At 42.3% G+C, this 12,977-nt stretch overlaps 1 protein-coding gene across 11 annotated transcripts in view; it reads right to left on the bottom strand.

Moving 5' to 3' along the window:
- The window catches only part of DOCK3 (dedicator of cytokinesis 3), a 181,368-nt gene that overhangs the window by 92,176 nt on the left and 76,215 nt on the right, over positions 1-12,977 (bottom strand). For all 11 annotated transcript variants that reach the window (XM_071550587.1, XM_071550594.1, XM_071550588.1 and 8 more), the window contains exon 10: positions 2,610-2,691. In XM_071550587.1, coding sequence (XP_071406688.1) covers positions 2,610-2,691 — 82 coding nt within the window. The remainder of the gene's footprint in view (positions 1-2,609; positions 2,692-12,977) is intronic.

Below are 12,977 nucleotides of genomic sequence, written 5' to 3'. Positions count from 1 at the left end.
CTCTGGGAAAGATGAGAGAATTTTTGAAAGATACTGCAGTGTGGTGAGGGAGGGCAGGGAAATAAATAAATAGATTTAAAGCCAAGATGAACACAAGCCTGGGAACAAACCTGAAAATCATAGAATTATCTTATCACAGAAGCATTTCATAATTAAGAAATTATGATAAGATAGAACCATTGAAGATAAAATGGTTTTTCACAAAAAGCAATTACTTGCTGCTCTTTTACTGCACACTTTGGAAAGCTCTTTGAATACATTTTAAAAAATACTGTACCAGAAGAGTGCCAGTTTTTGCATGGATAATTTTTCCAATTATGATTCCTGTTATGTAGAGTGTATGTTCTAACAGAGTGAGAGGGTCCAAGTACCTGCACCAGACAGAGGGATGGAGTCTGAGCCCCTTGGAGAGCTGATACTCCAACAGCTTTGATGGTTTTGTGCAGTGACACAGGAGGGTTACCTGGAGAGGAACTGCAGAATGGCTCTGTCTGCAACTCTGCCCTGGCCTCTGCCAGACTCTTCTCCATAACACACAGCAGGTCCCTCCTGGAACTGTGTTACATCCCTGGCTGCAGTACATCATTGTTTTTAAAGGGTGTAAGGGCTGGTTTGAAGGACACCAGACCAAAACTGCTTCAAACTCTTCACCACAGAGTGAATGAAGCAGGACAGCTGTGCCATAAAGCTGACCCAAAGTCGTGTGACATGGGTGTAGATTGGCAAGTTTGACAGGGGAAATATTTTCCAGAATGATGAACCTCAGATGCCTAAAAGGGCCAAACCCAATACAAAGCAGTCTGTCCTGCCTTGAGGAACATTCCTCAGAGCAACCCTTATTCCTCCACTCCTCCCTTGGCATGACCAGACACCAGAGGTGCAGCTTCTCCCTGGCCACCTGCCCTTAGCAGAGAAGAACCTTTGGGTTTGAGTTATCAGCCATGGAGTGATCTGTGCCTGTGGAAACACGAAGACACTGCTACTCCTGCTGACATTAATCACCAGGCAGCACTTCACTGATGGTACCAAAACCTGCACTGCCCCTGATGTCAGCATCCATGTCAGTGCTATTTTTGGACTGACCACATCTATTCAGATGGAGGCAAAATTGAGCATCCTTACACCTGGATGGAGATACTCGGTTCCTTAAGAGGAGAAATTCCACTGTCTGCTTAAAGAATGGAACAGCACTGGGAACCTGTTCCAGTGTCCAGCCAGAACCAAAGCTTATCCCAAAGCTCTCTGCCATACTTTTCCTTCACTAAAGAAAGTGAAAAACCCTTCTGACAGAGCTTCCAGCATGTGCACGAGCTGAAGGTGAGACACGATGGAAGGTGTTTATCACACCTGGGATCTGACATTCCTTACAGTTACTCTGTGATGGCTTGTTAAGTTTACATGTCTCTAGATTTTCATACTCTGAGAAAAAGTGGCAGATAAAACCATGGTCTGACATATAATTTAGAGGGAATTCTGAGGGGATTTTAAACCTAACTGAGGACCAGTGCAGAAGGGACTTCTGACAAGGGCATGTGTGGACAGGACAAGGGGTAAGGGCTTCACACTGACAGAGAGAAGGGCTAGATGAGATATCAGGAAAAAATTCTTCACTCTGAGGTTGAGGCCCTGGCACAGGTTGCCCAGGGAAGTTGTGGCTGCCCCATCCCTGAAGGTGCTCAAGGCCACGCTGGATGGAGCTTTGAGCAACATGAGACAGTGGAAGATGTCCCTTTCCACGGCAGGGAATTGGAACGGGATTATCTTTAAGGTCCCTTCCAAGCCAAACCATTCTGTGATTCTATGACTCCACTTCAGTATAACCAAAACTATAAACCAAGAAGGCAGTTCAGTGAGGGGTGAGTCTGAAGAACCAAAAGGAAATGCATCTTAGTTGGCTGTTTCATTCCCAAATGAGGAATCACCTGGTAGGAGCCAGATGGGTGTTACTTCTCCTGTCTTCCTGGCACAGAAGGTTGGTGGTATCTGCTGTGCCTCAGGATGGGGCAGCTGTTTGAACAGCCCTGCTCTGGGACCTCTGGATGCCACAATGTTCCCTTTACTCCAACCAACTCCCTGCAGCTCCACTTGGCTGCTGTTTCTGCAGCTCATCCTGGTCTCTCTGTCCCATCACAGCTTGTGATCCTGACCTGGGAGGTTCCTGCACCACCCACCTGGGGCTGCTACACAGACACTCCAGTGGGCTGTGACCAAAGTCTGCCTGGAGAACTTCCTGGGTTTCTCTGTGTGCTGTTGTAGTTCTTTGCCTGGCTCTGAGAAAAATGCCTTGTTTTTTGTTCAGGCCATCACAGCCTTTTCCTGTGCCCTGCTATCTAAGAGCATGGAATATGCAATGAAAATATTAAACATGTCACACTATAAGCAGGAAAAAAATGCACTTTAAAGGAAGTACTTCAGATTACTTACTTAGCCATAAAAATAATTTAGACCTACATTCATTTTCTATGTTAACATTTAGTCATAAAAAAACTTAGAAATAGCTTCCTTTCTGCTCAATATATGGGAAAGGAAGGATTGTTTCCTTCCCCCTCAGGGTGGGTGATCTCCAATCACACTCCTGTGGGGGCAGAAGGAAGGGAAGAGACACGTACTGTGAACAGGGCACACATTCGATCGATCTTCTCTGGGTTCCTGGGGCCTCCATTCTTGTTTAACCTCACCATAAACCTCTCACTGGAAAACAAACAACATGAAAAAACTTGTGAGCTTCAACAGAAAAACACAGGTAGGTATCACTACAGGTAACTTTTATTAAAAAAAAAGATGCAGTGGTTTTTATAATTGCAAGGTATACAAAACAGTACTCACTGCTCGACCTAAATCCACATGGAATAGCACAGATTTTCAATGGTAAGTACTCTGCATGTGAAAACATTGTGTTGATGCATATTCATGATGCAATAACACTAAAATAATGTGAACATAAGAAGCACAGAATCCGAACACATTACAGCTCCTCCAGGCAAAGGCTAAGGCAAACTTGCTGAGGGCCTTGGGTAAAACTGAGTTCATTAAAATCCACTCAAAACTAAAAGTAACAAGAATACCAATTAAGCAATCTCCTCTAACATACAGTATTTAGAGAAGCAATACCCTAATTCAAGCACATTAAGATTCAACTGATATAACTCTTATCAATCAAATTAATCAGCCCTTCTATGAATAAAACCAGCATTTATAACCAGACTGCAAAATGAACAATCCTTACCATGGATGGTCAGACATGGACATTCATATTATTTCTTAAGACAGAGGATTGATGTGTAAAAACAAGTTTGATGAGTAATTTTTTCACAAGTGTGAAAGAGCACACGAAATACTGACCAGAATTTTTCGAGATTTTCACAGAAATAAAACGAGGGCACATTATCAAATCTTCCAGTTCTAGTTCCATTTCAACACAGACCCTTTTAGCTCTATCCAGTATGGCTGTATCAACTCCAGCAACCTTTATTTGACACAATTTCCAGCATATTATCCACTGCTGGCCTAAAACCAATGAAAATCCAGTGTATACACTACCTCCTTTGGTGTTGCTCTTTCTTCCTGATATTAAAGAGCTCTTCAGAAAAGCTCATTTCTTACAGGGTAGGGGTAGCAGTGACAGCCCCCAAACAAGTAAGCGATTTAACACTTAAAATTTTCAAGAAAAAGTGCTGGAATTGTTTTATAGAACTCACCAATGGTGCAATTTTCCAACAGCATTTCATGAGCAGCTCTAAAAATGTAGAATTGTAACAGTCTGGTACTGGCACCACCCACCCCATAAATACCAACACACACATCTGTGCACTCCACACACACAAAGCCAAGTCCCTGCTCATCCAACTGTAACGTCTCAGACATCCCATTTCAGCCCTCCCAGCACAGCTGGGAGCTCATGCCACCCATTATAAATACTGATGTATTCTCAGAACTGTTACTTCTTTTGGAATGGTTCTTAATCCTGGAAACACAACTCGCACATCTCACTACACACCTTTGCATGGTTATTTGTGTGAGTTTATCATGCTCAACAACCCAGATCATCCTCTCAGGCTGCTTCACTCTCCCTGTTTCTCACTATTACTCCAATCTCCACGTTTCCCACAACCTCACTCAATTATAATTTTAATTAATTTGATGCAAATTCATATAACCTCAGAAATTGAATAAATGCCACCAACAAATCCACCAGAAACAGGAGATTCTTTACCTACAACTACATTGAGAAGTCAATTAGTAAGTTAAGAATGTTTTAGCAAATGCTTTAATGACATGGGAAATTCAAACCTTTCAGTAAGAATTTTGTGCTGTATTAAGTGGAGAGCAGGACAATATTTCAACCTCAGTACCCTCCACTACAGTTACATTACAACAACAATTTCTTCTGCATAGTTGTCTTTGTACTTATCTCTGTCTACCTAATAGACAATTCAATAACAGTATGACATATTATATTTTAAATTGCCAATATGATATATTTTTGAACTTTTAACAGAGGTTTTTCTTGTAATTATTTCAGCATAATGAGCATTTCATTTTCATACAGAAGCTGAATACAGTACTGTATGCCACAAAATCCTGTGCAGGCTGTCCCTCAGACAATGGCAGAGAAGGGAGTGCAAGTCTATATATATATATACATATTTCATTCATTACCAAAAGATGTATTGCTTAGTCTGCTTTCAAAACATTCAAAGAGAGAGATTCTGGAGACTCACTTGATATCCTCTTGCAAGGTTTTATTCCACTAATAAGTGGAAATACTATTACAAACACCTCAGTCCTTTCTGAAAAGCTGTATTTAACTGGGTTTTCAGAACCCAGCATTTGGCCAATTCCTTCCAAGAATAAAAGTTTGCAATTCATCTTTTTCTTGTTAGCACCATAGAGAAAATCTGGTTCCAGTCCCCACATTCCACTGCTTTTCAAGAAAAGAAGCAGGTCACCATCTTTCCCTCCTGTCTGTTGATCAACTCTTCTGTTATTCCAGCACTACTTCAGTAATGACCTCCAAATTCCTTCCTTTAATTTCCAGTCCTTCCTTGAGTCCTCTTGAGCTTTTATGACCAAATACTCCAGGGGGCTTTGAGCTCAGCACAGCATTTGCCACCTGGGGAGCACAACGAGGAATCCGTCCAAGCTCCCTCCAGTTCTCCCACCTTTCCTTGCAGGTCATTTCTTCTAAACTTGTAGTTTTGTTTCTTATCTCTGATCTTGGGTACCACTGATTAAGAAAAGTTTACAGAAACTTCTCTCACTGGTGCTGATCGTGTTTGTATCCCTGGAAGTGGAACCTTTTTCCACTGGTGACCCATATTATGAACTGGTTAGTCAGCTGCTTCCTGGGTTACAACTGCAAACTCATTTCTATGTCAAAGCAAATCTGGAAGAATAACCCTGTTTTCAATGACCTGAAGATCCACTGTCTTCATCTATCACTACAGCTCTGGTTTTAGACAAAAATACACACATTTAGGGGGAAGAAACTTAACGGGAATTCAGTAATTTAATTCTTATTTTGGGAGCTATGCCCTTTGAAAGAGTTCAGTTTTCAGTATGCCTTTTCCTCAAGTTTATCTTCTGCACAAGGACAAGAACATGCACAGAATGTAGACTAAATTACTACTATTATAAAAACAAACTCCAAACCCCCTAAAAAGCCAACAACCCTCTAAATATTAATTTTCAGCCACTCTGAAAATACACTGAAATCAGTTCTCTTGCATAAAATCAGAGATAAATGCACCAAAAGAGAGAAAAGAACATTTTACCTGGCTGAGTTCAGACTAAGAGGTGCCACAGTAGCAGCAGCATCTTAAACAAAAGCTTATTTATTATTCCTTTGCTTGTCTGTGCTATAAGCAACCCCCAATTACTCTAATTGCACCATCCCCTCCTGTGCTAACTCACAGCAGAGTGAAACCACCTCTTGTGCAGCAATAACTCCGGGTTTACAATCACTCTCATGATTAGTAATTGCTAAAGCTACTCAAATATAAGAACCATTGCTCTGACACGCCAAGTCAAACAGCTTCTTGTTCATTGCCTTGAAAAGAAGGAAAAATGAAAGGAGTGCAGTGTCTCACTTCTTGGCTGCCTCGAGCTGACTGAAAAGCAGCACCATCCTGAACTGGCATCTGTCTCTGCAAAAAGGAAGGAAGCCATCAATGGTCTGGGCCATTACATTTTCAGCATGAAGGAGGGGGCAAGCAGGGACAAAACTGACTGCTGGGTGAGCAGGAGGGGCACTGTGCCCACGGGGAGCTTTTGTTGTTGAGGGGTTTTGCATAACATGCAAAGATGACAACTAAAGGCCAGGCCTGGCAGAGCCTGGGATGGGCTGAGGAGCCCTTGATTAACTTCTGGGCAGGTTCAGTCACTGTGGGTGTTGAAAGGCAAAAATCCTGACTGAGCATCAATTTATGAATGCAGGTAGAGCATTAATAGCTGGATAATGCCAAAGCTGTGGTAGTCTGGAGAGAGGCTGCAGATCAATTTTCTGTTTGAATTGGAAACTGTTGATAAAGAACACGGATTAAAAAATTAATTCTCTAACAGAGTAGAGAAAATTGGTTTTCTGAAGCAGGGACGGAAGCACATTAGGGCTTCAATCTCCTTAAGCAGAAACCTCGTATCTTGTAGCTTCCCCTTGCCTTAAATAATGGTTCAGCAGCCATTTCTCCCAGAAATAAATGCCTCCTTCACCCTCTCTATTCCAAGATGTCAATGAAAGGGAAAAGGTACAAATACGTTCCCTCATTTTTCATCTTTTTCTCAGTGCTTCTTATTTCCAGAAAAAACTGGGGGAACATTGAAAATACCCAATATTATTACAAACACCTCAGTCCTTTCTGAAAAGCTGTATTTAACTGGGTTTTCAGAACCCAGCATTTGGCCAATTCCTTCCAAGAATAAAAGTCATTTTAAAATACATATTGGTCCCATGACACATGTAGAAGTGCACAGGGAAAAGGGTCATATGGTGGCAGAGAAGAAAATATAACAACTTGCATTTTAGACTTTGATCTTCTTTCAGCATGTCCCAGGTAAAAACCACTACCTGCATACAAAATAAAGATCTGAAAATGCTGTCACAGAAGGTGGCAGGAACAAGCTACAAAGACCTGCATAGCCAGCACAGTTCACCTCCTTTCAGTCCTACCAGTTAAGAAATGGTGATAAGCATGATATTATTAAATTTCTCCTCTCCTCACCCCACCAAAAAAAAAAAATCTCTAGCCTCTTCATGAATGCTGATATGCGTGACAATAATTTTAGAATAAAATCTGAGTTGGCATGTGAGTATTACAAACACTTTAAGATGTTCCTGTAAAAGCACCATTTTTTGTTCCAGGTAAACCTCAATGGTAAACTCAACAAACTGCAAGCCCAGGTCACTCAGGATGGAGCTTGGGATGAGCTCATCACCCTCTATGGCAATAGAGACCTCACCAACACTTGCCTTCAAAACATCCCTGTCTTGCTGTGCCCACATTTCGGGCAGTTCCCCCTACCAGTGCCATGACATACCACGTTCTTCCTGCCCCTCTGCACGGGCTCTACCAGGACAGTGCCCTGACCAGGGGAATGCAATTACCTTAGGAATTACTGGCATATGATCAAAGTATTTTCATAAAGCTGCAAAAGGGAGCTTGTTTCAAAATATTCCTAAGTTAGGAGGGAAACACCATGGAAGAGTCTCCTGGGGTTTGGTGGGGGCAGGAGGGGGAGAGAAAACTGAACTACAGCCTCTAAATCTTCCAGTTTGGCCAAGCTATTATTTGCATGGATTAACTTGGGAAGCTGTTCCTGGAGCAGAGAGGAAGTACCCTGACCCAGGACAGCAGCAGTAGCCAGTTTTCCAGAAAGCAATGACTGTTCTCCAAGAGCCTGTGTGGAGCCAGAGAGAAAACCTGGCTGTGCTGCCCTTGCTTTGGGTTTGTGCTGCATCCTGCAACACAGGCAACAACAAGGATGTGAGGCTTCCTGTGTTTGCTTGTACAACCTTACCCAAGAGGCAGGGGAAAAAAATAGAACCTCATTTTCATTCCATTTGCCAAAATCTCTCTCCTGTTTGTCAACTGCAAGAACATTACTAAGCTCACTAATGGAAATGGTAGCTCCAGGACAGCATTGCTGCCTGGTGCTTTTGAGAACACCTGCAGAGACTTTCTAAGAAGGACAGAAGCTTCACATCAGGCCTTTTGAACTTCTATTTCATGAGCATGGTCTCACATTCATGAAGAAAGGATGTGTGTATATCGACGTTTCAGTCACTTCCCATTGTCATAAATACTGGGTGGATTTTATTCTTGAAAGATAATTTAAGCAGTAGGAATAGCCTCTGTAAAAAGCTTTTCAGGTTTATCATGATTACCTTCTAGAGTTGCTAATTTTCACTCATCCTCTAGGAAAATATGTGAGACTCACTATTGTAAGACTGACCCAATAACAAAACCTCCCAGAGCTCCACGGACCATCCTTGATCTCAGTGTGAGTGTGAGAGAAAGCCAGAGCACAGACCACAGGCACAGAACAACTCTGTGTCCAGGAACAACTCCCTCCCCACTCCCAAAGCAAACCCAAGTGTGTTGTGGCTCCCATGGCACAGCTGCCCTGGGCACCATCACCCCCAGCAGTCCCAGGACAGAGGGGTCACCCCTGCTGACCCTGCAGTTTGCACAGTGTCTCAGCACTGACTCAGGAACTGCTGAAAAATCTTCTTTTCAGGCAAATGCTCACGGAGTGTGTTTGTTTTCCCCCCACTTTTCTTTCCTGGGGGAGGGAGGGGAGTTCTCCCCGAGCTGCCTCCCCCAGCAGACCTGCAATAACCTCAGTTTCACACACAGCACACTGCTTTGGTTTATGGAGTGTATTTTATAAAGACATCTTAGAGAAAGGAACACAAAATCTGTGAGGGAAATGAATCTGGCCCTGAGAAAAGGGCTCCAAGCAACACAGTTTGCTTCCCAGCAAATTCAGGCTTAATGCTCATGAATTATTAAATTAGCAGGCTGGCTGGGAGCCCCGGGGGAGGATTACTGAGACTGGGACTGCAAACACTGCATTGCCATGGAAACAGAAAATAGTGAAAATAACTACCTGTCATTTCCCTCCACCACATTTAAGGGAAAACCACCACAATGTTGAGCATTATTGAAACTTGCAGGAGAAAGGCAGCCAAGCACCAATTACACTCTCCTTGGGCTCTCATGACTCTGCCCCACTTGAACACTTGAAACTGTCATTAGGGTTTTCAGTTATTCCCAACACAAAAGGGACATATTTGTGTTCCTGAACAGAATCCTCTCAATTAGCTAGAAAAGTCTCTATTTCATCTGTTGAGATTCCCCAGCACCTGCCAGGGATGGTGATTTTAACTAATGAAGGGCAGGGCAGACTGACCCTGCCAGGTGGCAGGTGAGGAAGGCTTTGTAGGGAAGACTTTAATGTCGGATTGCAGGTATTTTGTGGAGTTACGTGTTTTATCAGCATCTCTAACCTGGGACAATCTGATGGTTCTGAGGGCTAATACAGCAGCTGTCACAGTTAATTCCAGCTCCACAACCCACATATCCCTGTCATTGGCTTTGCACAAGACAATTTCTGTCAGAGACACAGAACCAGGGTTTGACAGGGAATTTTGCCAGGGAAAGGGTATAATGAGTTGTATTCCTTACACTGTGCCTCTACAGACAGAAAATTACCCCTCACTGCTTTCTCTGAGCTGTGGAGGTCACAAAAAAGCTTCAACAATGTGCATTTGCCCCCTGCAGTCCAGACCGCAAAATCTCTTCAATCTCTATGTGTTGGTCATTTTTCTGAGCAGGGAAAGGGAAGAAGAAGCAGTTTGACTGCCTGCAACTAACTGATTTCTTCCTCTTAATAACTAAAAAAAAAAAAATACTCCTAGAAAATTCTGTAGAAAATTCTGTATCCCTGCCTATTGATAGGCCATATTTGATCCCTCAACCTGAAAAAAAAAATCTTTGGGGGGGAGGAGGGTGATGGTGATGAGAGATACAAGGCAAGATGGATTTTTGTAAAGGCTCCTTGTTTATAATAGCTTCATGTTAGCAATTTCTAGGAAATAGGAAAAACAGTAATTTTATAGGAAAGAAGTTACATGTCTAATAACACCACTTACACCTCTTACATCCAGATAGTAATCACTTCTTTTACATGTACTATTAAGAGGGGAGGGGATAAACAGGAAACCAAGCAGAAGCAGTTTCAGAGAGGTATCCAAGGAATGGAAGTAGCTGAAGTAGCAGGTAGAAAAAATGAACACACATTACTCCTCCTGCACCCTTTTCTAAAAATACACACACCAAACCCCCCTATAAAATAGGCTTTATGTCTCCAGTGATTATCAAATTTGTATTTTCCAGAAGTTACATATTCTCTCAGAAAGACTCTCTGTCCCCAGCTCTGGGTGTGCAGCAGATTTCAGAGACCCAAGTATTTTCCATGTTCAGTGACAAGAACATGCCACTGTTGTGATAACAATATTCCTTAATGTTTGCTAAGTTCTTGGGGCAGTTCATCTTCAGCAGGATGAAAATCTGATGTTACTGTTGTTACTTTTGCTATGAATTATCTATTGCCCAAAACTCAGAAAAATACTTTCCTTGAAATACTAAGAGGACACCGAGTATAGGAGGAACTCACAGAGGATTAGTTATCCCAAAAGACCAGATTGGTAGAAGAGGTAAAAATGAGAAGTTTTTTTTTCATGACTAAGCAGAAGAAAAAACTCATTAGTTGGTAAAGCTAATCCCTAGGAAAATTCTCTGAATATTAAAGAAATAATTCTGAGTGATACAAAGTTATTTTTTCCCAGCAGACAAACCATTATACTGACAGTGAACAAGATAACTTTTCTATTTTAAAATAGCTATGCTATTAAAAACATAACAAAAGGAAAATTTAGCACATAATTGCACAATAAAAGTAAAATATAATTTTCTGCTTCCTTACATAGCAACTGTGGAACATAATAATATTTTAAAGCAATTAACTGGGGATAAATACCCACACATTGTCATGGCACTCCCAGAGCCACTGCCTGAGACAGAAGCAATACTGAAAAAAGGATCTGCAGGCCAGTCCCATACCATGGGAGAGAATGTAATCACATTGTTTGACACAGTTTTTAATGGGGATCTTTCCACATTAACTAACTATTTCTTTTTCAGCTATTCACCTTCAACCACACTCATCTCTCCAGTGACCCTGTCTGCCCCTCTTCTGACATCAGTAATGCTGATACTCCTGTTAATTCTTCACCTGCCCTTCTCTCTCCATTTTCAGCTGCTGAACCTCCCTCTGCCCAAGCAGCATCTGCTGACCAGAATGTACAAGTTCCCAGCCCTGCTCTGGGGCAGGGAGGGTTGCTCTGTACAGTCTTGTCCCATTAAGGACCCTGATCCTGCACGTCAGAGCTTCGAGAGGACTCAACCCCCTCCTCAGCCAGGATTTGTGGAGATTTGCCATCACACTTGCAGAGGTTACTCAGTGTTTGAAATGTGATGGTAATTGTCTGCATTGGGAAGCGTCACAAGAAAATGATTCGAGATGATGTGCAAATGCAATGTCATTTCAGCTCCACTGCCCCTGCTAACGTGTTTCAGCAGCTGATACACACCCCTGTGACAGCTTCAAAGCAAAGGAAACATGGCTACAGGATGATGAGAGCCATGGAGCTAATGGCCATCCTCACACAGAAACAGAGATGAAGGACTTCTGTTACATTTGTCCAGGTAACCTTCAGCAACTTGGCACAGATTTGTGTTCATGTCTGAATTGGGAGTACTGTGTCAGAGAAAACTCCTATGACAGAAAGAGTGAAAATCAAAACCCCCTACAAATTCATAGTTTCTAAATCCAGTGTTTCAAAGCAGTGCATTTCCTTCTACTCCATCTAAACACTGTCACAAACATTGTTTTTTCACAGCCTCCCCCCAAGCAGAGTTGTGACTTCCATAGGACTTGGCTGTACAAGTGAGCAGCATCCTCAGGAAACTCTTCCTTTTCTAACACAATTACCCACTGCTCAAACCAAAGCAAGCTTGCTCATGCCCTGGAAGTTAATCTGTTTCAAAGGCCAAGGAGACATTTAAATTGATAATGATGATGTTCTCCAATATTTCTACATCTTTAACTAGAGCTTTTCACATATTTGTCTGCTAATTTTTATCAGAGAATTTGGTTGGAAAGTATCTCAAAATGCAGAGACGAGTTACGAACTGGAAATCACGACCTCCATTGGCTCTGCCAGTTATCCCCACACCCCTCTGCAGAACAGCACTGACAGAGAACACTGCCATGGACAGGTTTTGACTCAGCCTTGAACAACAGGGGCAGGTGATTTCATGTTGGATGACTTCAGAGTGGCTGAATCCAACCACCATGATGTAGAACAAGAGCGTTTTTTCACTCCATAATTATGTTTCCAAATCATGTTTCTCTCCTGAGAACTGCTTTGTCAATGGTGCTAAATTCTTAAGGCAGAAGATTTGGGACAGACTGTACTGCTCACATTCTCCCCAACATCCACCCACAAATTGAGTACATTTCCACAAAAACATCTTTCCATACCAACTATTAGCAACTGCATTAAAGAGCAAGCTCGTGTTTTTTCCCACTTTGACCAGGCTTTTCCATTTTAACACAGAAATAGATGTTTCCAACTGACTAAACCCTAGCCCTGTACTGCAGTGCCAGGCAGCTGGGTAGAAGACGCTTCTGCACCTCTAGCATTCTGATATCACTGAGAGGCCCAGTTTTCTCACATTTCTGCACATGTTTTTACCTAGCCATCTGCTGGGAAAAAAGGGATTAACATTTTATCCTTCAGTGGGAAGGAAAAGAATGTGAAAAGGCACCTCAAGGAAACACAATGAGCGGCTTTATAAAGGGCTAGATGTTAACTTTGCTAATACCTCCACATACTCTGAGCTACAGGATCAAAG

The sequence above is a fragment of the Pithys albifrons genome, chromosome 3 (genome assembly GCF_047495875.1).
Source record: "Pithys albifrons albifrons isolate INPA30051 chromosome 3, PitAlb_v1, whole genome shotgun sequence".
Lineage (NCBI taxonomy): Eukaryota > Metazoa > Chordata > Aves > Passeriformes > Thamnophilidae > Pithys > Pithys albifrons.
The sequence above is the reverse complement of the archived record's forward strand: the minus strand, read 5'-3'. Positions and strand labels throughout refer to the sequence as shown.